At 37.1% G+C, this 27,093-nt stretch overlaps 1 protein-coding gene across 2 annotated transcripts in view; it reads right to left on the minus strand.

The window, feature by feature from the left end:
• Positions 1-27,093, minus strand: part of HOMER1 (homer scaffold protein 1) — a 96,621-nt gene that overhangs the window by 23,824 nt on the left and 45,704 nt on the right. For both annotated transcript variants that reach the window (XM_071730534.1, XM_071730533.1), the window contains exon 6: positions 3,855-4,011. In XM_071730534.1, coding sequence (XP_071586635.1) covers positions 3,855-4,011 — 157 coding nt within the window. The remainder of the gene's footprint in view (positions 1-3,854; positions 4,012-27,093) is intronic.

Here is a 27,093-nt window from a genome sequence, read left to right on the forward strand (position 1 = left end):
ACACTTTTCAAAAATGTAAAGTGATACAGAGAAAAACTACTTGAAGTCAAATTTGAAAACAATTATAGAACAAAACATGTTGGGCTTAAGACAAATTAAAACAACCTAAAAATCAAACTTTACAACAAATACTGTACACAATGAAAGACTCAGTTTACCACAGTGAATTTAAAAAAAAATGTAAGATACAAGAATGGTAGAATGTAAAACAAAGGATGTTTATAAATACAACACGACAAAGTTCAAACATGGTGGAAAAAGATATCATAAGAAGTCAAATGGCAAGAGAGTATTAGCAGTATTTATTTTTTTAATATAAAGAGGAAATCATTTATGTAAATAAGGCTATTATAAGGCTATTTATATAAAGAAGATTGAAATAATAATGCAAAGTTTGCTAATCAGTATGCATTACTTACCCCCACACACCACACTTGACAGAGGGTATGAGTCTGATGTAGCTTGCAGACAGATGACTCAGGCACAAAAACTTTTAAATAAATGTAAACTACATAAGGACTGAATACTGCACTTACATTATATATATATAAACCACATAATTTTTTATTAAATGGAACTAAATAGAACAGCTAATGTCAGCAGCACCATTCATTTTGAAGGCTTTTATACAAGAATATGACCTTGTAAGTGAGCATAACCCTCCCATTGCATACATATCTACACATATTCCTTTCCAGTGGGAAAGATGCTGTGACAGCCAACTTCTCTAAATAAAAAACCATCTACATTACATCTGAACATTCAAGCTAATTTCTAAATTTTACTTTCTCCTTGAAAACTATTTTTCTATGAGTATTTCTAAAACTGCGGTATACTCAGCTTCTCTCACTTTTTTCTCACTTTTTCTTTCAGATGAAGCCCATTCCTGAACTGGCCACAGATGTGAGTTGCAGCATAGCAAATTTGAATTATATACATTATTAGGAAAAATATTTTGACAAGTGTGGTCAAACATTGGAAGAGGCTGCTTAAAGAGACTGTGGGATCTCTGTTTCTTGAAACTTGGTTCACAGCCCTGAGTAACCTCAATAAGTCCTGGAGCTGGATCTAACTTCAAAGCTAGCCCTGATTTCAGTGTGGAATTGGACCAGATAACCTCCAAAGATGCGCTCCATGCTCAATTACTCTGTGATTCTCTGAGCTAAGGATGGAGCTCATTTCATCTGACCAGAATTATGTCTATGGGACTACCTGGACTGGTATCTTACAGAGAAAATTAAGCATTTACAGAAGTGAATTCAAGTCAGCTCCTTAGTTTTCCTAAGTTTGGGACCCTTACTCTTCATGTTCGATCTCTCCAAGAATTATAAGAAAAAAAGATTACCATCTTAGATTTGATATATTACTTCTACATGACCTCAGGTGAGATGAATTCCAGTTCAAAGAACATTTTTTGGATCAGCTGTAGCTATGTGTTTATACTGAGCTTAATGGTTAAACTGAACAGAAAAATGATGCAATACAGTGACTTAATACCGCTCACTACCAGAGGTACCATAACCAATAGTCTTATATCTACCATTTCAGTGGTCTACCATTTCAATGGCACATTTTCAGTCTGCATAAGAGAGAAGCATCTGACTTACAGGTTCTTGTTGAAATGGGGCAGTATTTCAATTTGAATGATTAGCCTCCAGCATGCAACTTAGAAGAGGTCTTTTATTTCCCCATTTAGGTAACAGATTTTTTTTTCACATGATCTGCATTCTTTTGCTGAAACTTACAGCAAAACTTACTGCTGTGTATTACAGATGTCCCTGTATTCTGTGTGAGTTGTCACCAAGCCATGAGGTCACAGATTACAGAAGCATTTAATAAAGGCATGTTGATAGTGATCAAACAAACATAGTGTAGGTCATCCCATGTTACAAGATACTGTGTTCCCTTGGAAATATCAAATAATTTTAGGAAATTAAGTGGGCAAAGATTATGAAAAATCATTAGTTATTATTGAATGTAGCTACAAAAACCTGTTTACTATTTCTTTAACTGTGGTATCATATAAAAGCAAACTCATAAGCTAAAAATTCCTATATTCATTAATAGTTTTTTTCCAATACCAGATTTTATGTAAGATTTTACTAAGACTGGAAGTAATATGAAGAAAAAGGGATGTTTGCCTGTCTTGCCTTGTTGGGTCTGCCCATAGCAAATGCAACTGCTGTTGCTGTGTCTCTTTTCTATCCTAGGTAAGGACTGTATTGTCTCAGCTTTGCAACAAAAGCAGCTAATACAATTTATTGGGAAAAATGCTACCTCATGATACCTACTTTATAGTAATGAGTTCTTCACTGTAAAGCCCATCTGGTGGTCACATCCATCTGAATGTCTGCATTATAGTAATATTAATACAAGGTTTTAATTTAAATAGTTTCATCAGCAGCTCCACAAACCTGGAGCACAGGTTGAAACTCCCATCCTTCCAAAGGAGAAGCCTAAATAAAATGGCAGACAAAGCAAAAGTCTCCCTCTGTACAAGCACGTATGACAAGCTTGTGCCTGACTGGAAACCTCCTGAAGCAAAGCAGTTTTGTCAGCAACTGCCAATTTCTTGAACTGGAAGCACTTTGCAAAGAAACACCAGTTATAATTACGCTTCATGAATTTCATCCAGCCATTTATGGCACAGTTACAGTCCATTGGAAATTGTTGTTCTTCTCTATCAAAACATTTGGCTGGGATGCTTGTCTGCAGGTCAGCTTATGTATAGGACAGCCTCAACAACCTGCCATTTCCCCATGTTTCTCAAGCTTAAGAGAATTCTAGCTACTTTTTCATGTCTCCAGGCTGAATTCCTCCCTTCTCAGATGAATATGAGCCTTCTTCTTAGGACTATAGCCTCCAGCTGGACAGGTCCAAAGCAGGTCTGAAAGAACTCTTTGGAGTTTCCAGGGTTTGCCTACCTGTAACTGCCATTCCTTATTTCATATAGGTGAGTACAGTACACAAAACCAAGTTAAAAGGTCTGCCCTATTTGCTACTTGATTGTTCCCTTCCTGTTAGCATACTCATGCAACTTGTTTTCATGCAAAGAAGGATTTGATTTTATTTTCCTAACTACGTACATCTCCATAACATTTTTCTAAGTTAACTAATACTAATACAAGTAATACAGCTTAGTCAGACATCTTCCATCCATACCTGTGCTAATCTTGCCTTCACTTTAGGCACAAAAATGTGTCCTAAGCTACGATGGCAAATTCATATGGATAAAGATGACTGTGTTATACAATATATGAAGAGTTACATGTGAAAAGTAAAACGAAAATATTGTATAGTTGTTTTCATAATGCAGCCTTCAACCTTGCACGTGCTATTCCTCTTACTGTGCACTAATTTCTGGTTTGCCAAATTATCTCTGCAAAATGTACAGTCAAAGGGACAGGACCAAGCTCCTACTGTAGAAAAGCAGAAGCAGATATGTAATTGTACCTATCTTGAATCCAGGTTCAGTTTTCTTCAGGAGTAAGGATGAGAGGAAGCTGTCTTTGCTACATGTTGAAATTACAGCAGGGTTTCTTTTAATTTACGGACTCGATGTCAAGTTTCTGTGGGCTCAAATGCAAGAGGAAATAAAGTGTAATGCTGTGCAAAAAGTCCTGAAACAGATGTGATGGTGTCAAACAAAGAGTAAAAGCTATCTCTTCTTGCAACAATACCCTTTGCAGAACTTCCCTACTCAGGAATCCTGTGTGATTTAAAAAAATAATAATTTCTGTCTCTATGATTAACCGAAAGACGCAGCAATAAACTTATTTGTTTTACTTGAAAATGAGTGAATACAGCCACCAGCATTTCCACTTCAAGGACCCTGGCCATTTGCCTTAACTTACCCGCTTATGAAGACGTTCTGCTTCCTCCTGATAGGCAGCAAGTTGTTGTTTCCATTGTTTCACATTGGCAGTGGACTCCAGCAGGGCTGCTGTGAGCTTTGCATTATTACCCTTGAGTGTGGCCAGTTCTGCCTCCCAATGCTTGCTGATTGTCGAACTGCAAAGACAGAATGAAAATAGTCAAAACCCCCCAGATTACTCACTTTTTTTTTTTCTTAATATGTCATAACTTTTTCCAAAATATCCAAGAAAAATAGAATTATGGAAAAATACCGAACGCCCAAATGAGAATCCAAATGTCCAAATCATCTAAACTATAAAATAAAAAATACAGGTATTAGAAAACAACCCCTACCCTCCTACTTCAACAGGGTTGCATGGTTTGGTTTTTTTTTTTTTTAAGAAAATGTTAAGAATTATGAAATCCACATCAGCTTTCTAAAAGCAACTTGGTGCAGTTCCAGAATATATATATGATTACTCTCTATTTTAACACATACACATTGAGTGAAAATCTTTTTAAATTTACTTTATTGAAGAAAAAATGATTTCTTAGGAAGCTAACATACTGCTTTGTAACAGCAGCTTAGGTGTCTTAATGCAAGCCTTCTCACCCCAAAATATACTTTATTATATACTACATATAATCCATACTTGCAAATTCAAACTCTTGAATTTCAATACCATAATAGGCCCTTCCTTAGCATTATCAGCAAGGAGACTAAACATCATAATGTTACTTTACTGCAAACAGGAAACTGATGTTGGAGTTCAGTAAGTAGCCTATGGAGGATCAGTTCTTGCCTACAGCTTAGTTGCTCTCCAGGCACACACAGGGCAATTAGACAGCCACCATCCACAGACCTGATCTCTGGGAAAAACATCTCAGACACAACAGGTGAAGGTGCTAGTAACAAATAGCTAATTAATGTTAGCTAACAAATAGCTAATTAATTCACACGACAGATGAGGTGCATGCACACCTACCTGGAAATAATTCATTGCATCTAACTGGCTTACTATTAAAGGCATCACTGAAAAGATCTGTAAATCTGGTCAAAATTGTCTTGTAGATTAACTTGTGATTAATTATGAGGGATTATTATAGGATAACTATTCACTATAAGAAATACATTTTGAACTGCTTAGTTTAAGTATAAATTATTACTATTATGCATGTAAGTTTATTGGTTTATTTGAACTTTGTACATATGAACAATAAAACATTCTGCCACCATTTTGTTCAACATGTTTCTTTGAGCCATTTCATGCGTATGCACAGCCCATCATAGCAAAGCATGTTTCAAAAACATTTTGGCTCCAATAAATGCTCCTTAGGTATCCAAAATCAACCAGCAACAGAAGAACATTCATTGCTAATTCAGTTCTAAAACATGAAGTCTGATTCTTCCACACTCCAGCATCTCCTTCCAAATATGGTGCTTCATCCCCTTGAACAGGAACAGAAGTTCCTTCAGAAATAGAGGTTCTTTCACATGGCTCTAAAATTTCATGATGTATTCAACTAATTAGAAGTTCACCCCTGGAAATTTTAAATATTAAATAGCTAAACTAAAATAATGGTAACCCTACTTCGTCAGGGAACAATGAGTCACGCATTAAAGAAGAACAGATATCTGTAACAATGTCTTATTTTCATAGACAGTAGCACAGCAGAACAAGAAAAATGAGTAAAAAAAAATGATGTTCATCATCTTATTTTGAATTCTCCTTGATGTTCTGATCTATAAAACCAAGTACCTGCTCCAGCCATTTAGGTAACTGAGTAGTCCTGGTATGTCAAGATTAGCAGACAACTGTTTGTGTCACCCCTATACATGTTTACAAAATGTATCTTGCAACTCATCTTTCCCTAGAGAAGATACATAAACACAAGATTTTATATTGATGTAACAGCAGATTAAAAGGTTTGTATCTTTCAGTTCCATGATGAGAACTGTTTGATCATTTCATATCCTATTTTAATATGAATACAGGGAAGAGAAGGTTGGTTGGTTTTATTTTCAGTGTAATATTTGTTTACCCGTAATGATATTTTAAGTCATAATCTTCCCAGGAGACAGACTACTCATGTAGTGCAGCCTAATAATGTGAGAGGAATTGATGGTGTTTTTCACCTTCACTTTTGCCCATGGTCCCTACTGCCATGCCAAGAAAATAGTCAGGAGCTCTTAAGTGATTGCTTCTCTACCAGCATGTCAGTATCAAATATAAAGCATGCATTTTATATTGCTGCTATGGAAAACCTGGTTCAAAAGCTAGAAGGTTTCTTTGGAACTGGTTATTTTTAAATTGGTTGCTTTCAGCAGGAGTACATTAGTATTGTTTCTATATCATCCTTTTTAACCCTAAGAAATCTACTTAGCAGCCATAAACATTGTTTGTAGCACATACTGTTTTTTTTCTATGAGTAAATTCTACTGTATTACAGACTGTATTGTGGCTCCATAAAATAAAAACTCATTATTTAAATTAGTCTAACCTTGTATCTGATAATACACAATGATTTCTCAATTATTTAGACTTCTGTTTTTTTCTTACAAAACTTACATTCTCCAACACAAACACAATCATATGACGGATATCATACTATGAAACACAGAACCAAAGATCTGATTTTTTTGTTTCATAAAATTGTAATTTGATTAAAGTAGGCCATAATCAATTCTGGCACCGCTTTAGAAAAAAGAAAAAATGTTTTGTGGATATTGGTTAAAAGTGGATTTATTTGGATTTAGATTAATTATTTTAGGATCAGATAAAAGCACAGCTACAGCAGGCTGTTCTTAAACTAGGCTAGGAGTATCTTCACTGTATGCCTATACCTTTAGAGCTACATGAGCTCAAATTTACCAACACTTCCAGAGGAAATGCTCAGAAACATATGGCTCGGACACAGTGAGAATTCTCCTTCAGAACTGAAGATGCTGGGCCTAACACCCAGGAGAGGGAACACACAGAGCCAGAAGCTGCAATACACATGTAGAAAATTCAAAGGGCTCCTAACAACTGCTGCAGCCCATTGCCAGAATTTTGATGGTGGAACAGCTGCACTACAGTCCCTTAGGATAAGTACAGGATGGCTTCACATATGCTTTCCCTCTGAAACCTTTTACTTAATTCCTGTTTGAAAGGCTTTTTGCTGAAAGGAATTGATTTTGCCCTCAGTGCATTAGATTTCCATCATAGGAAATGCACACACAGCTCTGTCAGGTTGTCTTCACAGTTGTAAATATCTAAACCAAATCCAAATCATTCCTAAAGTGAGATTATTTGCTCTCAGAACCACGTGCAGCATGAACACTTCCTAAGTGATCAAAGTGGTATGAACCACATTGAAGCTTCTACCAGAACAGGTTAGCACTGCAGTGCAAAGTGCAGAGCTGTATGTATACATCAGAGGACACAAGCATACACGTTTCCAGTCCTGTGGTGCAAAAATTCAACCTGCATACATATTCTAGTTTCTTGAAAGCCAGCCATCCTTTTGCTGGCAATGTCATAATTTTAACAGTTATTTCTTCAGACCTGTCAGAAATAACATGACTGACTGCTTGGCACTCTAAAGTTTCAAGACGGCCATTTGGAAAGAGGACATCCTTAACATTCCTCCTTGTCACCGGCTTCTCAGTGTGAAAATCTCCATAAGACTTTTTAAAAAGAGAATAAAGCCTGGACACTTCCCTTGTGAAACTTCTGAACATCTGAAAATAGGAGAACAAGCTGCTTTGCAAACATCACTGCATTAGTGCCAAGTGCAAGAGGGAGAATGGGCCTCCAATGGGTAATAGCAAAACACAAGTTTTATTGACTCAGCTGATCATGGTGCACAAAATAATGCTTTCATAACAGACGTTTAGGTCTGATTGCACAGAAAATTACTTTTAAAATGACAACTGTTCAAAGGATCATAAGCCCTTGCTAGTGAGCAAAACGTCAAACTCTTGGTGCTGGCCACAGTATCTGGTACGTGTGTAACATCAGACATGTCCACACTCAGAACACCACATGGTGCTCAGCTGCCAAGATAAAGGACACAAAGTCAAATATTTAACATCTCTGGCATCCAGAAATTCAATCACTACCACAAAACACCCCTGTAACAACTGCTGGCTGGTACCATACAACCCTGACAGTCCCTGAAAAGTAACGTCAGAATTCTTCCACACTTCAAGGCATTCTGACCAGCTAACATCAGGACGATCTCCTTTCTCATCAGGGATTAATTACAACCCCAGTAAGTCACTGAGGAATAGCTTTGCTATCTGTCCATCTGTGACCTGAATAGAGTGCCAGAGGCTATAAACGCATGATTATCTTTCTCTGCAAAGTAGGTCACTTAAGGAAAATTAATCTGAAAAGCTCCAGTCACCATGTTTTGCCAGTTGGAGAAGGCTTGCAAAGGCAGGGGGGGTGGAGAGCACACATTAATGAGCTGCATTCAGAACAAAGTTATTTTGAGAAGACGCCTTCATGAAACAAAGAAACAAAAGCATTTCAAAACAAGAGATGTTTTTTGCTTTATGAATAAGCATTGCTTATTCACTATTTACAGAGTTGTATGCAGTAACAACACTACAAAATATGGCTTAAGCATTATTTCAGATTTATAGAAGTAAAATGTATGTTAATTCTACTTTATCAATATTTTATGTGTTTTCATATTGCATCCAATGCATAAAACTAGTTAATGTAAAAACTGGATTTCTTACTATAGGGTAGTCATGGTTTCAGAGAACTACACTACTCAAGAGCACATTAATTCTTTTCTGCAGGTGTCACTGTGATCTCCATGCAGGTGTATGGTGAGCAGTGCAGTCTTAGGATAGCAGAAATGAGGAGCAATTGAGCTGAATAGAGAACAGAGGACTTTCACTACCAAAATTTGCATCTTGTACAGTAACTAAAGTCCACAAGACTTGACAAATAGGAACAGAGCAGAGTGCCTGTAGCTGCTGCCCAGATTAAAAATAGTGGCATGCCTTGGAAGCAGCCCAAGAATCTGGTAGAGTGAGCATTGCCAGTCAGTGGGAGAGGTACGTCAGCCAGCTGGTAGCAACACATTATCTGTGCTGGCAGCAAGGGGTGATCCTTTCTGACAGTATTGCTGGAGAGTCCTACGGAGCAGGAGGGAAGCGAAGTGAATTATTTGGTTCTGTTACAGCAGTATCCACACACTCTAGTGAGCTTAAGTAGTGTAGTTCCCTTTCTTTGTGATTGTAAGGATAGTGTCTGGTTTTACGTAAAAATCCCTGGTGCACTTGGGAAGGAATTCTGCACAATGTCCTTATAAAATAGGAAATAAGCTTCAGATAATGCTGAGGTCCCAGGCTGGACGGGTGAGATCTCTGCAAGGGATCTCTGTTATTGCCTACAAAGGAATCATTTGTTCTATTAGATGGAGATGTGGATTCTGCTTGCCTAGAGAATGAATGCAGCATCCCTCAAAGTATTCCTAAAAGCTCACAACAATCCTCCTCTCATTCATGCTGAGAATGAGAGTTAAGCTCATGTCCTGATTTAGAAGAAATTTTGAGCAGGTATTTTGGGAATTCACCCCTTCTTAGAGATTTCAAAAGGCATCTTCTTTGCCCAACTGTTAAATGTGTAAAATTATTTCATTGTAGAAAGGAATTAAACATGATGGCTTTAGAGTTTGTCCTGTTGCCCTGGTAAATAGGTAGAAATTTCTCCTTCTCTCTTGAACACTCAAAGCAAAATTGAAATCAGAAAGAATCTTTTAAATGTATTTATTTATACCTTGTTAGGAGTCTTGTAATGAGTGGAGAGCTGAAGAAGAAGCAGTAGAGTGGATCAGGTCCTATCTCACTACTCCAGAAGAAGCAAGAAAGAAAAACTTTGAGTTGTTCTGTTATTTTAGTCTTCATCAAAAGCCATCTGCTTGTGTAGGCCCAGTAGATTCAGCATCTCAAAAGACTGAACTCCAGTGCTTAAGTAACACAGTCATCTATAGTATAGTTAAATAATTACAGATCAGCAAAAGAGGGGAAGCTACAATAACACCTTTTCTAAGAAGAAAACTTCAGAAACAAAATAAAATTGCCTCTTTACAGTTACTGGTTATTGTCTTAATTGTAGTTGTGAATAACTGGACAGAGAAAAAAAAAGAAGCCCTTCTGGTAAATTGGTATTTATTTAAAAAGGGTAAATCCTCTCAAAGTTATAATCAAGAGATAATTAACAAGAAATGGCTTTGAGTTAAATATTTTGAGTGAAGTTAATGAAAAACTAATTAATATTTAAATAGATCCTTATCCTTAATTAGAGTATTCAAAAGAATTTTTAGCAAAGGAAGATAGTTCCCCTGGGGAGAAAAGTAGGAACATTAACAAAGGATGAAAGATCTTTTCTTCCCTTTTGGATAGAGAGTATCTACATGATCTCAGTGGAGTCAGATGAGTACGAAAGCAGGGAAACATAGTTGAGAATCTGCTTTTTAGATTGGTTAAATAACAAATTCGATCATGGCAAAAAAGATGAAAGAGGCCCTTGAAACACATCATAATTCAAATTAGATTACTAATAGAGATACACACACCTAGTAGAAAGTGAGAAAGGCTGAATGGCTGAAATCAGCAAGTGAGAGCATGACTTTTCTGAGAGTCTATCATTTTCTAGGAATGTTGAAGGTTTATCCTAATCCAGGATATATTAATTTGCTTTGTTCTGTTTTGTCTGAGCTCAACTCAAGCGATAAAATATGCTCCCAATTTCATTGTCAGGGTAGAAGATGGGAATGCAGAAGCTTTTTCTGCAAACTTGGGAAGCTTATGGAGCTATTACAGATTTCTCTTTCAAGGTGTTTCACATATGATCTTTCATTTTTGTTTAGCCTTTCTGTTTGACCATGGTCTCAGATTCTTAATCATCCAACATGCTCCTGCAGAGGAGCTGCCTTTCCAGTTCTGTTACAGTGCTCTGAGGCATCTCCTGCGCTGTGCTTTATCAGCAGACATGATGGATGGAGATGACCAAAGAGGCTGAGTAATGCTACAGAATCTTTACACTAGATATAAGACCATTTTGCATTCAAAATTGGTGGATACATCCTATGTATATCCAACAGTTAAATCCATATTCTGTTAAATCCATACTACTGCCTTCATTCATCACAGGGCATGTAGAAATCACAACATTGACCACCTTTCAATATGAGAGCCTATCGCTGAGGAACAGACCACATAGTAAATTCTTTTTAAGGAAGGCAAATTTTGCAGAAATACTCTCTGGGGTAAACCAGCATGGTATTCCTGCAAAAGTGAACAAAGACAGAGGAAAAATGCCCAAGTATGATGGCGTTCATTGCTTAGTGAAACACTGAGTCGGCAGCCAACAGCACAGCTCCTAAAAGGTACTCCATGGGATGCAGAAGACTGAGTATTAACACAAACTCAGTGCTTCCACTATAGTCTGTATCAATCAGGAATTTAGATCCCAGTTCTGACCCAAGTTAAAGTGTGAAACAAAGAGAAGAGTCACTCTTCTCACAAGAAGCAATGAAGTCTCCAAGGTTTTTGTATTCCCTGATGGTATTTGCTGGATATCTTTACATACGTGATATTCAAACTCTGTTTTTCACCAAACTTAACACTGTTAAGAACAGTTTTATGCCTATCTTTTGTACACTGTATCACAATGCAAAAGACTTGTATCTAAGCTGAATCATCACAGTAGCACTACGAAAATCTCCAATTGATTTGAGGAGATTTAACTTTTACTTTGATTTTATTCTTTTAAAAGATCTCTTTTTTTGCGTTGATAATTTAATTTTCCATACTACAGAGACACTAGGTTACCTATTCAGGAAGGCCATAAAGCATAAACCAAAGTCAGTAACTCTGTCTTCTAAGTTTCAATCCTTTCCAAGAGCAAGCATAGCTAACTAATTTTTAGCTTTTTTTTTTTTTACTAAAAATTAAAAGCTTGCACTCCTAACATTTACCACACACTCTGAAAAATTATAAAATGTACTGAAATCACTCATCAGTGTCACTGCAAACATTTCGTTCTCATGCCTCTGAGACCTTCCAGATCTAAAATTTTATCACATACTCTGAAAAAGTAGAAAAGATTTGTCCTTGTTCCTTTTCTTAAATTGCTTATTGGTATCACTGGAAGTAGTTTATTCTTGCTCCTGTAATGTATCTCAAATTTTTCACAATTGACGTGAGTTTTCATAGTGCATTAAACAATAAGCATAATTTCTTGCTGTTGCTAGGGTGCTGAATACTGCAAATATCCCAACAAGACTACATTTTCAAAACAAACCTAGGTTATTTAGGAATTCACATACCATTTTCTAAATGACTAGGCATCTGGCTGAAGAGAAAGTCAAACTGACTCGGGCTCTTAAGACAATCACTTTATGAAGGCAATTAGATTATGTGGTTATTGGCAAGTCAGAAAACATGACACAGTGACACTGACACCAAAATGATGTGAATTACAGCCACCTTAACTCTGCAACTCATTTGTACACACAAGAATTTCAAGCAGTTTAACTCAAATTCAGATTTACTTGAATTAGTATGGATTAATTTTCCTGAGGCTCCTGGCCAGACAAACCCCTGTATTTCTTTCAGCAGTCCTATCTATAACAACAATTCATGTGTGCATTGAACCAATCTGCACTCTGTCAGTAATAGAAGAGGGTGCTCTAATGCCTGACATCTCTGTCACCTGGGCTCTCGTTTACTGAACAGCTGTCCAGATTTTAGGAATTTTGCAGAACTGTGCTCTCAGGTAGACCTTGCTGAGTTTCAGACTCTTCCCTTGCTTCACCATAAGAACACTGTGGTAGTTAGAACAAGGAACACTTCTCCTCCCACTCACCACAACTCTAGCACTCAGTAAAAGAGGGACAAAAAGCCCTGAGCTTCTGAAGCCATCTGGGGTAGGGAGTTTGCACTGCCCATGAGATGCCTTGGTTCATGCCAGCTGGTTGGACAGATGTTGAGCACAGATTGCACACAGTCAGATTTAGCACCCTTTTGTCTCTACAGTCTTCCAAAGCTCTGTGTGATCTGCAACCCTGCCACGTTCATCTGAAAAGCACTTCTGGACATGCAATGCAATTTGTGCAAGGAGAATACCTCTCTGGTGGGTGGCAACACAGCCCTCCAATGACCACAGGTGTGTGGAACCAGAAAAGGACTCCACGCTAAACAGTACCTGTGTCTTACTGCTGGGACTCGACCCAGCTGTGCCAAGCTGCAAGGACACTGCATGGACACACGAGGGATCCAGAATCACTGCTGTCACGTCTGTAAATGGCAAGGGGCACAGATCCCCAGCACAAGCCTCTCTCTGCCTGTTCCCCCAGGTACCACCACAGCTTGAACTGGCGCGTGTTGCGCCTGCGCTGGAGACAGCAGCTGCTGTAAGTGGCTGAGTGTGAAAGATCTGCAAGTGCTTATTTTAGAACTTAGCTGAACCTTCTGTTGGTGATACCACAGGACACATCAGCCTCTTCAACACCCCCCAGTGCTGGTTCCTGTCTTAGTTTCACAGCAAACACTGAACTCAGCAGAACAGTCATTACAGCTGCAGGGCCTCACAACTCCACTACCTGCAACAGAAAAATGTTCTATAGAATGACCTTACAAAATACTTATCTGGGATTAGGTGGTTGCATAAAGATTCTGAATTATGTCTATTTGGCCTCCACCCAGATAGTGCATTAGGTAATCCTAAAATATCAAATAATAACTACTGGTGCAATTCATTGCTGCATTACAATTGTCAGTTTCCTTATCCTAGTAAATACCACAACAAGGATTACTTGCACAGTTAGCAAAGGGGATGATCTGTCAGTTTACATGCTGACAACAAAATAATTTTATTCCATTAAAGGAACAGAAGCTATACGAGAGAATGCAAAATTAAATGAAAATTCATTTATGTCCTGTGATAGCCATACCATTACTTAAAAGTCAATAGCCTAAATATAAAGCCGAAGATAAACCATCTGTGGAGCTGTCAGAAGAACTTTGAAGAGCAAACAGTACATCACATGAACTACACGATCACAGCAAAACATTTATTGTCTGTCTAGGTTTGAACAGAACAACTTGCAAGTGAGTTGGCACACTTCTAAGTGGATACTGCATCTCATGTTTGGTATTTTTTCCATTCCAGCTTTTTCAAGCGACTGGGTGTATTAAACTTGCCTTCTTTAAACCAAATCTGAATCCAAGACAGACTACATTTCTTACACTATATTGATCCTGGAGTCAAATTTACTAAAAAGAGATTAAATGGATTAAACAAATATTTAGTTCAGTAAATGGGAAGTCCTAGTACTGACACTTTTTTATGAAGTACAGGTTAACATCCAAAGGAAGTAATCCTTATTTAAGTTTACTTCCCCTATTATAAAAAAATCCCAGTTTTTATGAAAAAAACTTAACACACCATCCTTTACTCACTGACCATTCCTAGTTCTTATTTACTCACTCTAGACTAAGTGATTTTAGGTATCCTTCACCCTCTCTTCAAAATAGTATCTAGGTCATATCATTTGGCTCAAAAACTTATCTGGAAGTGAAAACCAAAAATTTTTATCTTTATTATTCCCAATTCAACACTTAATTGATGCAACACTTTCAAAGATGAATTTAAGGCTTGGTTCCCCACATCTCTCCCCACCTCATCTTATTTAACCTCTCACAAATGCAAATGGAATGCCATGAGTATCAAGCTGCACATAAATTTTGCTAGTGGTGAATTAACAAACAGCAGAACAGATGCTGAACTCCCATCCTTTCCCAAGGCTCTGCCTGTGTGCCAGGGTGCTGCTTCAGCACCTTTGTCTTCTAATAGTGTGAGCTCTTATTCAATTTCCTTGAGAAGGCAGCTAGATTAAAAAAAAGGGGAGGGCACCACAATGTGAGGATGTTAAAAAACAAGCTTCCCTGAGCCTCCTGCTGTGCTAAACATTAGGTCAGCAAAAATTATCCTGAAAGTGCCAAAGCAGAATTGCACAAGAATACTAAAATCTCTGGAGAGTGTAGACAGAAGGTGCTACACTACTGGTATTGTCATGCAACTGCATTAGTTTTAAATTTCACAATTTTTCCTAAATAAAGGGAACAGGTAACTAGCAGTCATGCACAGTGATCAATACACTTCAGGTATGTAGGAAACAATTTAAGCTATCCCTCTAAAATTTAAACCAACTTAATCTGAACGCATTGTCTACAATAAAAACATTTGGCTTCAGACAACAAACCCAGATCTTATTTCTATACCTATTTTCACTATAGCAAGGGGAAAGAAACATTTTCTTCCTTTGGCAAGCCACAGAGCTGAATAACTTAGTATAATTTAGTTAATTATTTTTAGGGGGATATTTTGTTTTGTTTTGTCTGAGCCATTTTGTTTAAATAAAATTCTTTCTTTTTTTCCTATGTAGTTATAGTCTTCTACAAGAATGGTTTCCACTCTTCTAAGTTTAATTTCTAAGCCATACCCTTCATGTTTCCTGGCAGGAAAACAGAACATCCCTACACCAGAGTGCCACAGAGTAAAATCTGCAAAGGCAATAACTAAACAATCAAAGTTCATCACAACAAATGGATGACACATAAGCTTTTATTATTGAGAAAACATCATGGGCATTTTATTTCAGCACCTTCATCCAGCTCCAGCTTCATTCATCTGCCAAACAACTTAAGAGCTGATAAAAAAACAACCAACCAACCAACCAAAAAGCCACAAAAAACCAAAACCAACTCCCTCCACCAAACTCTTAATTCTAATTCATTTGGTGCCAACCAAATTCACTATAGACAAAACCTGATTCCTGTTTGGTGTCACTGTGGAATACTTTAATGATGTTTATAAATTGCCAGTTGTTTACATCTCCCAAAAGTGCTATACAGCAACTACACTCATGTCAACAGAGTCCCCTGATCAAACCACTTTTCTGCCTGTACTACAAAATGTCACTGGCACCTCCAGCAATATTAAAGGAACTCAAAAGATGTGATAGTTTAGATACAGAAAACTTCCCTAAAGCACAAAGCTGACAGAAAACTACAGGAAATGTTTATCTCTATTTAGCTGTATTCCCCTTTTTTTTTCTAGAATTTCCTAAGTACTTCATATTTCTGACCAAAAAAAATACTCCACTTCTGTGTTTATGTGTGCCTGTCCCTTACCTCTACGAGTGTCTGCAGGAAGAAGGTCGATGCTATTGAAGTTCAGCTGCAAGGGGGATTCTACAACAATGCAACAGAAATGATCAGTGTGACACAATTGTGTTCAATAACACAACTTGTTCAGGTGAAACTGCACATTCAGACACATTCTGAAGTGGCTTACAATAAAACAGCTTTGGACTTTTACTTGATCTTTGAGTTTTACCCTAGTCTTCCAGGGCTTACGCTATTTAGACAGGAACCTGAAGAGCAGGGAGAGCTCCACAGGCAGCCAAGACAGAGAACACAACATTGTGTTGCTTCCCTGGGAAACAACTCCAGATCATAATGTTGGCAGGAGGCACAATATAAGGCTGGATCTGATGAAGAGGGATTAGCAGATGAAACCCATCTTCCTCTTTTAGACACCTTTTAGATGATTAAAAGATAGAGAGTTTAAGTATCAGATTGCTCTTCACCTCACCAGTATTGGGTATCTGTCTACAAGGAAATGCATCAAGCACTATGGAAGGCTTCAGGCATAATTTTTTTACTTCAATGTCATGGGAATCTGGCAGAATTTGATGGTTCTCCCCTAGAGGAGACAGGCCGCAGCTTTCTCCAAAGTAATTACTACCTCATACCTGGGTTTACTTCTAAAGCCTACCTCTAAATAAGGCAGAAACCTTTAGCAACCTTAACTCGTCTGACAAAAATGGCACATTACAGGGAGTTAATATTAGTAAAATAACATGAATCTTTTGGATTAGACTTGAAACCAAGCTGTTTTGCTTCATGTGAGAGTAAGAACTTCTGGTTCTAAATCTCTTCCAGAGATGCAAAATGTTCCCCCAATGAATACACAGATACAGAGCTTGTGAATGTCAGTCAGCTCTGTTCTAGATAAATTCTAGAAAACATAACTTTCATGAAAGCTGTATTTTTTTACAAGGGATGCATTTAAATGTGAAACAATTCTTTAAATAATATACTCTTGGTACTCATACTATGCATTTTTAATACAGAATTTTCTAAACTGCTTTTTCTCTGCTTTGTCAAACTGATTTTTTTAATATGCCTTATTTTAAGAAGTGGGCAGAGCAAATCCATTTGGTTGGATCCTATTAATAAAATCTAAGACCAGCACATGGCTTCATCAGGGTCACAATGATTTCTTTGCACCACAGAGAGCTGCATAGCTCTGAACTGGAGAAGTCAACAGACAAAGCTTGTTTAGTTTCTAAGCCAAATGTGCCCGAGAGTGAAAAATATTCCAGGGGACAGAAGCATTCACACAGTTCTATAAAGCCTCCTTTCTGCATCACCACTGGAGCAGCCTGTACCAGCTGCTCAAGGTACAATTGTTAATTACAGTTGCTAATTCTGAAGCCTTAACTACAGCATCAGACAGGCGGCAAAGGAATAGGAGCTGTAGCCACCTCCTAAACTCATGCTCCATCTCTGCTTCCTTTTAATCTAAGCAGAATTTGACACAGCACCTCATCTGTCTCATATCTTCAACAGGAAAGGAAACTGTAGGTTAAAGATTTGTTGCCAGCTATCATTGGCTCTGACTTTCATGGTCAGTCTCCTAGGAAGAAGTTACCTAATGAACTAAAAATTAGCTGATTTTTAAGTCCATGTTTTCATTAACACCAACTACACACTTTATAAATGGTAAAACCATTGGATCCAACAATTCATATTATACATTTTACGTTAACCCACAATTAGCAACTCACCAAGTCTTAGAGTGGAAACACTCCATGACTTCAGATGCCTATGATGTATTTCAAGTCAGATGTAATGTCAAGTCCCCTACCTCACATCTAGTAGCATCCTTATAAATTACAGTAGGAATAAAATTAATAACAAGCTCATAATCTTAAACATCTGCAGAAGATGGTACTAGCCAGACTGATTTCAGTTTCCAAAGTGTACATCTTCTAGAAGAGGAGGAATTAAGACAGAATTGATACAGAAAAGACTAAAAGACATATAAAAATCCATAAAGTAAATCAACCATTTAAACCCCAACGTGAATTGTTAATGGATGAGGATATGTTTATTTATATTCTGTTTGGTAGTTTGAGAAGAGTACGTTCAAAGACTGTTTCAAGAATAGTAATTGTTTGGTCATTAACCTTGTCATTCTGTCTGGTCATTAAGCCTGTCATCATAGATGTATGTTCATCATTGGGCTTTCCAGATGGCAGTGACACCAAAACTGCACAGCATAAATAGGATTTCAGAAGTGGTTATCTAACTACATACACGTGCAGCTTCTCATACGAGAAGTCCGTATATCTCAAGATCCACCACTACACCTGAGACAAAACAGAAAGTAATGTGTTGATATCAGTCAGAGAAGAAACTAAACCAAAAACAAAAAGATGCATTCAAGAAAGCTTCACCTTCACCAAAATTCACTCAGTTAAGACTTTTTTGTTCTTTTTTTTCCCCCCTATCTTTTAGAAAACATTCCCCTCATGTACTCTGCCAGGTTTGGCCCTGCTGCCTGAAAAACTCAATGTAAATCCTTCATTTTAGAATAAAGCAAACAGATAAGGCACAACACAGAGATCTTTCAGAAGAGTGGAAGAACAAGCAAGCAGACACTATACCTAGATCAGGGTAGAGTGGCCAAGTGGCTTGGAAACACAAAAAGCCTACATTTGAAAAAGAAACATTAACTGAAAAATTTGGGCTTTGTTTGGTTTGTTTTGCTAGATTTGCTCTGGTTTTTCTGCTTTGGGTGACTTAATTTCAGCTTCTATCTTCTCAGTTAAAGCAGGAAACTAATATCTTGTATTAAATTGTAGAACAGTTTGTGTTGGAAGAGACCTTTAAAGAACATCTAGTGCAACCCCTCTGTCATGGGAAGAGACATTTTTCCCTACAAGAAACTGCTCAAAGCACAATCCAGTCTGTTCCTGAACCCACCCAGTCATGGGGCATCCACAGCTTCTCTGAGCTGCATGTTCTGGTGTCTCATCACCCTCACTGTAAAAATTTTGTGTGAAGATATTAAAGTACTTGAGCAACTGAAAAACTGGAGATGTTTCTTCATCAAAAACACAATTTACAAATATTCAAGAAAGTGTGGCTTTGGGGTAAAGGCCTATGTGGGCTTTAAAAGAGTAGGCTGTATCTTGAGAATTTACTGGAGCTCTGAGTTATATTTTAATACAGCAAAACAGACAAAAATAAGTTTTCTTTTACATTTTGAGGGGTCTTTTAAGCTGGTTTTTAGTTGTGGACTCTGAATTCAGAACTGTTGAGCAACAGTTCAATTTCCTGTATTTCTAAGGAACATGACAGAGGCATTGTACCATGACTACAATGACTGCAAGTTACACAAGTTCATCCATTTTCTGTATATAAATACATACACACACACACACACACACACACACTTTACAAAATAATTGATTTGACAACAAATGAACCTTGGGATGATTAAATACACAAGACCTGAAATAAGATAGTGTTGTAGATTGTTCTGCAGCATACTTAAATCTTCAGTGCTCCTTAACTTCCTTTCTCTAAAGCTGTATAGCCTTTATAAATTATTTCTGTGTGAATTGGAACAGGTATCTTGAAACCCAAGTGTAGACTATTGCACGGTTTTATAGATCCAGATTATAACCACAGAGACAATTTAGGGACAGAAAATAGAAGACCATTTACTGTTTCTGATGAGGAAATCTGGAAACATTTCTTTAGTATTTGTCTATTCTTGTAGGTGGTTGCATAAATGTTGTATTTTGTGTTGGTGAAAATAAGTGGACGAAGTTTTGCACTTGAAATGAAGCAGCTATATGGAGCCTTTATCTTTGAACATATACTTTTGAATGGTGTGTAATTTGAAGAGGCAAAGCAGTGTGTGTGAAGGTGGGTGAGAACTGTGTGATACTCAGACCTGCAGAACAGACTGCCATAGGAAGTCTTCTCACAAATAGTCAGAATACCAGGACCTGAAGAAGACTTCTCCTCAAAAATTAATCCCAGGCTGGAGATACAGTCATGAATAGTTCACATTATCTAGGTTGGGAAATAACTTCATATGTAAACCTTCTTAACTAACGCAGAGGAGACAGTAAAGTTTGAGCGATCAAACTTTGTGAAAAATATGCTGTGCTGCAAAACATTCGCTCTGCCTTTGTTTTTCACAAAAGACTTCTCTTTTCAAGGGTCATGACTGTTAAAAAATTCATTTGAGACTCAGAGGATCAATAGCTATGTGGCTTTATTTTCTCCTGGTGACTTCAGATGTTAGTGGCTTTCTGTTTCTGTTTCTTTAATGGGTGGCTGAAGAAGGGTAAGTATGCATGCAGGCTGCCAATCCAAACAAGGCACAGCATTTCTAATTTCAAAGTAGTAAGTTCTTTCCAAAGATGATTTAAAAATAAAAAGCAATTCTATGAAGTGGCTACTTCCTCTCTATTTTTTTCCTTGTGTTTTTTTCTGGAGAATAGTGCATTGTGACCTGCAGTGTTTCCTTGGTGTCTGTTCTTTTTCTTACTAATGTCACTTCTCAGTTTTGAAAGAAAACATTCAAAAAGACACTGGTCATAGTTGGAAATGCTGACCTGAATTTGGCAAAATTTACCGCAAGAGATCTCTGGTGTGTTAAAGACAACACCTTCATGGTGTCCAGGGAGAGTTAAGTTTGTGGCTTATCCCTACTAATTTGTTGAAAGATTTCCTATTATGACACTAAACAATGTCAAAAACACTGATGGAAATAGAAGTAAAGAAAACATGAGGTGAGGTATTAACTGTCTACATAAGATCTGGAATTTTAATTCTTCCTCTTGAAAATATGACTGCATGTTTGACCTTACAACTCACAAACCAGCAGATTCTAAATAATACACATCCAGCTCTTACCATAAAACAAACCCCACAGACACTGCTCACAAATTTAAATGAGCACACACAACAGCATCAAAATGCAGGCTATAAAACATTCATTATTTGAGTAGAATACCAGGAATAAAAGAACTGCTCCTTCACCAAAGCCTAGCAGTGACCTAAAGAAGTCACTGAGTGCTAAGAATAGAATCCTAAAATGAGTAACATATTTCAGAAAACTGTATTCTTTAAAACATACTACAAAGTTAATAATTTAACAGAAAAAGAAATAAAAAGTAAAACCACTCCTACAAAACCACCTTACAAAATCTGATTTAGTGCTAGGTATCATATTACCTAAATGACAGAGCCAATGCTTACAGTTGTTGAATTATTAACAATCAACCTTTCAATGTCATCCATACTTTGAATAAGGTGAATGAAAACAACGGATTTTAGAAAATGAAAGCTCATTCCTTTAGCAAGATAGTTCCTTTTTTTTTTTTCTTTTTCTTATGTATCCAATTAAACTGAGAAAAATTTAAAAATACAAGTAGCTTGGTTTTCACTTGTTTGTTTGTTTTTTAATTTAAATTGAATAAGTGTTATATTCCTCTTTTAGGAACAGACATGACAGAGGAATGGATGTGACAGATACGTTTCAACCATGCTCACTTATCCCTGAGGATGGTATTTATATAATCTAATTTCAAACACCCAGCTCTCATTGTCTGAATCACCCCTTGGAGCTCTCACTAAATAAATGGCAGGAAGTAGGTAATTCTTATGCACCAAACTAGAACATGCTCAGATGCACAGAGAGGTGGTAAAATTACTTTCTTAAGTGTTAGGCTATTTTTAATTTTGGCTCTCATCCACTCCCGCAGCCATTAAATTTAGCCCTATTAGTTGCAGTTTCTTCATTTTGAAGAGCTATGCAGCACATACACCACCACCGTTCCTCCAATGGCAGATAAAAGCCCTCTCCACATCTTCCTCCCTTACTAAGGTTTTCTAATAAAAATGATACAGAATGAGCTGTATTACAATGTGTTTGACACGTTACTGGCTTAAAACTATGCAATGGTTTGCTATGTATTCAAAGATAACTTCAGAATTTTTAACGTTGTGACAATCAGGAATGGTAGAGACATGAAAAAAATTTACACAAACACAGGATAAGATTTTCCTCTCAAAATAGTATATTCCTAGCAAGAGCTGCTATTTTGAAGCACAGCCTTCCTGAGCTAGATCCCAGCAGCTTAGGCTGAAGTGGGATGAAATGAGTCAGGAAAGGAGGAGAGAGCAATCCCTTTCTGCATGCTTCTTCTAGAGACCATCAGGCTCTTGCTGGTGGAGCACAAGAGGCTGAAAAATAATACAGCTATGACCTTCACAACATCAAACAAATGTTGATTGAGGTTAAGTCAAGACCTACGTCCAAGCTGCTATATTAACCAGTTCTTGCCCTACACTAGCAGCAGGAATCTATCACATTTGAGGTTCTTCTCTGAGTGCGCCTCAAGAAACAATAAACTTTTCTCAACAGAGTAATTGAATTTTAGTGTGCCCTAAAATGTCACAGGTCCTTATAGTAATGTGCAATGTGAAGACAGTTACTGCCTCTCACTTCACAGAGAAGCTATACTGGCTTTACCAGTCTCCATTCTACAAGGTTTTCAAACTCAACTGAATAAAGCTCAGAGCAGCCTGGTCTGACCTCAAAGCATCTCTTGGAGCAGAAGATTGGAATAGAGAGCCCCTGAGCTTCCTCATAACAGGAAGTTATCCATTCAAAAATAAGAACTAAAAAAAAAAAAAAAAAAAAAAAGTAATACACATCTCCAGGGCTACTATTTAGGCTATGCATAACCCTAGAAAGAGTCTCCAAATACTAGGATTTTAGTATAAATTCAAATTACGAAGCACCACAAAAATAACTCAAAACTTTGCCATAAAGCCAACTTAACAGTTCAGCATGATCCACAGAGTACCTTTACTGTAACATAACTAAAATACTCAAGCTTGTAGAAGTGAGTAGTTTTAATACACAAAGTGAAAAATCTACTAAACAGATTTCTGCATACAACTTTCAATGAAAAGTCAAGGAATGAACATGAGCTAGCAACAAGGGTTTGTAATTTTTTTGTTGTACAGAATTGGATTTACATGCAGCATTATTAAGTGGCAAGCTATATAGACATTAACACATCTAAGATATAAACATTATTTGAAGTAAGTCCATTTTCACTAAGGCAATCTGTCAAAATTCCCTATTAAAAACTTACCCAAATACAAAAATAGGAATTTTAATGAACAAGCAACAAATACACACATACATATTTTGTGATCAAAACATGATGTAATATAAATTCCAAGTTTATATATTACAAGAAAAAATGAGGTAATGGGTTCAAGTCACGGCTGACAGAAAGTTGAAGACTTTCAAGGTTTGTCGCAGAAGAATCCTCTTATATTTAATTTCTGTCTGTTTTATCAGCTTCATAAGGTGCCCAAGAATAGAATAAAGCTTGTTTTAAATAAAAGGGTTTTTTTCAAGGATGAATAAGCTAGTTCACCAGTTACCAAAAAGACCAAACAGCAGTTGCAGAGTTCACCAGATACATTATTCTATTTTAGTATTAGAATAATATTATAAGTCTGAATAAGTTTAGTACAGTATTTCTTTGGGCTAGTCATTCAGATGACTAGGAATTGTATACTGTGCACCAAAAGCCACTTACATCAGACGTAGGTAAATTGTTTCAGCAACTTTTTTATCCTCAAACCTCATTTTATGATAAACAGCTTTCAGCTGGGAAAAAAATAATAAATCAAAACTTAAAGAATGTGGAAAATATTTTTAAATGAGAAAGATGTCCAAGGAAACAAAGAGTTACCTAAGAATTAAAACATGTACATTTTTAGTCTTAATTATTTTAAGACTTAAATTAGATTTGATTAACTTGTGTGAAAAGGCATTCCTGGGCTAGCTATCTTTCAGAAAAGGATTGACCAGTTAAGTGAGATTTTAAAAACTCTGATGCCAGGCTCAGGATACATCTTACTCTCATTCATTCTGGCAGCATTTACTCCTGAGAGCAGCTCTCAGGCTGTAGTATGTTATAAGATGTGGGACTTCCCAAGAAGTATTACATCACAATTTAACATTAGCTGTCAAATATTTTTTTAAAAAATAACAAAAAAATAATAAGATAATTACAAGAGGCCATCTTTTGTGCAGGGCTTGTAACTGTTTAATATACTTTTCTCTCAAGCAATTGACTAGAGTTACACTGCTTCTTAATACTATTAGGACTTTTTAGATGAGGATAAATTGAAGCAACTAGACTTCTCTATGCTGCACATGGGACATGAATGGGATTTTAGATATATACTAGAGAACGTTAATTTAAATAATTACAATTATTTACTGAAATAATAATATACTTAAGTTTTAATAAGAAAATTGTCATGACTAAAGTAATGGGGTTTTTTGCTTTTGGGTATAAGTGGTCAAAAAATAATTAAAAATACCGATGTAGCCTACACTGCTGCTGCTGAAATAACAGCCCCCAACTACTTACACTAAGACATAAAAAGCTTAGAGGACTGCTTGCAGAAGATGACATACCTGGTCAGTGAGGATGTGTTCTAACAAAGTCAGATTGAATGTCTTTCAGGTGTACAGATTAAAAATTACAAGATGTAAGATGTAGACTGAAGCAAGACCTCCGCACTTCGGAGTTCTGACCTTGCTAACTCCAGTCAGACCCTTCAAGTTCATACAAAGATGTGATAACCCCTTACCTGCTGTTTCTCTGTGGCAGGGACACCTGCACTCAGCTGAGCTTGCCAGCCCTCTGGGCACAATACAGTCCCCACCTTGCCAGGGACCCTCACCATGCAGCACCACTGCCCCTCATCCTCCTCACCAAGTTCCAGCATGTGTCCTATGGCTTCCCAGGCTCCTGCTCTGCAGCCCCACATGGGTCTTCCCTGTGCTCCAGCCTCCAGTGAGAACCACTCCTTCTGGTTCTTCACAGGATAAGTAAGTACTGTCGGTGCCAGAGATGAATATAATTTTCCTATCCATGGAAGAAGTGAAGTTGCTATAATAGTGTTATTTCAGTGAAGCATAGCTAGCCTCAGGGACTCTCCTGTCCCCTGCAGCTGAGCTCACTGGAGGGAAGACCACAATGACTTTTCTTTTGAAAAGCATCTCGTGATTGATCCACAGCTCCTCAAGAAAAGGCAAATGTGTAAAAAGCATTGCAAGCACAACACTCAAATGCCCTCCCAGCATTACCTTCCTCACCCAGAAGCACTGGCTTTCACCTTGCTGAAATGCAGGGTGCAGAAGGAAGATGCTCAGGGATCAGCAGGAGATACAGTGCAGAAAGGAAAGGTCTCAGTTCAGCAGCTCTTTTCCATCACACAAGGAGTGCCAGCAACACACAGCATCATCAGAAAGGCAGGGAACAAGAAAGAACACAAACCCTTCCTGTGCTCCTGACACATGAAAAGCCCAGGAAGTCTCCAGGGATCAGGGGGTGAAGTTTCAAATTTAATCTTTGTTTCTTTAAATCAGGGCAAGCAGACTGCCTGCAGAGAGCACGCTTTCAGCTGGCACAAGCAGCTAGGTATGTCTACCTAGCTGTTAAGTTAACGCCTCTGCAAAAACATGACCATTTAACCAGGACTAATGAAACCCTGGAAGCTTCATTTTCCATCTGTTTCATGCACATGTTTCATGTCACTTTATCTACTTATAACAAAAAACTTACCTAGTGCCTTAGGTTTTTTCCGAAGGGGTTTAAAAATTCGGATTTTCTTCAGTCATAGCTCAGTAACAAGCTTGAAGGTACCGTTAGTGCAGCAAAATTCTGGGGTTTTTTGAGAATCATCATGAAGGATGACCCTCAAAATGCAGGGTTAGTGTTGGAAAATCAATTCTAGTGACTGGTATCTAACAGAACAAAACACCTAAAACCACTCACACTACATACATGAAGTAGACTGAAAAATGCAAAAGTAGACAAAAAATTGCAAAGCACGTAATTTTATAACCTGTATTCTACACCACCAAAAATTACAAATGGGGAGTTTCAAAATATATCTTCAGTCATGCTCAATACAGAGCAATGCATAGTTACTACATTGGCACACTAGGAAACATTTATATATGCAGAGTGACAGGGAGATCTTGCAGTTATGTTGTTTGAACAAAGATCACTACTTGTATGTGGACTTTACACCAACTCCTTTTCATAAAAAAGTTGGCAGAGAGTTTCAACACACAAACAATTTAAATTAACTCACTACAGAACAGAGTTAGACGTGCAGCATTTGTAATACTCCTTCAACATGCATATAGCACTTTTTAAAAGCACCGTTTCTTCTAAAATATGTAATAGATACACTGGTGACAATTGAAGTATAAAAATAAACACAATCACTCTTTAAAAAAATTAGTGCAAAAGTATAATTTTTTCTCATTTGAAAATTTATATTATTTTTTCCAGATACGTTTAATAGTATTATTCTCTTACAAGAAACAAGTCCTGCACAATTCCATCTCTGCTCATTCTGAATTACATGACATACCTGGTGTCCAGTATTCTCCAACCTTCAATCAAGAACTCTTAATATACTCAATTAGACAAAATTTTAAAAATTAATCTTTTTCAAGCTCTAAGTTCTAAGTTTACTGGTTGCTTCAGTAACTCCATGGTCTCAACATGTTACGCATTTTATTGAGAGTGACCCATTAACACTAATTTCTAATAGGTGAGAAATATCCATCTTAAGTCATTATTTGGATAATTAAAGACCTAGTTTTCTTATAGAACAACAACATTCTTAGTGCAATGCATTATAATTCAGTTTGAAGCAGAGCTATACTTCTTACACATTCCAAAAAATAGTTGAAAAATGTTTTCAACTGTCAGAGAACTTTTCAGTTCAAGGCTGCTTTAAGCTTCATAATCCAAAAGTTTTTCTAAGAGTCCCTTTTTCTCCAACAACTCATCAATGAAAGACTGACATCCAGTCTTACCAGTGATTTAAAGAATATATGCAAAAATCATTTAATGAGAATATTCTATGAAGAAGTTAATTTCACTAAGATCTCAGACACTGAAAAATGCTTCCTGTTAAAGGGACACCTGCACGAACTCATGCTGAAGGGCTCGAGTTAA

Source organism: Heliangelus exortis, chromosome Z (assembly GCF_036169615.1).
Source record: "Heliangelus exortis chromosome Z, bHelExo1.hap1, whole genome shotgun sequence".
Classification (NCBI taxonomy): Eukaryota; Metazoa; Chordata; class Aves; order Apodiformes; family Trochilidae; genus Heliangelus; species Heliangelus exortis.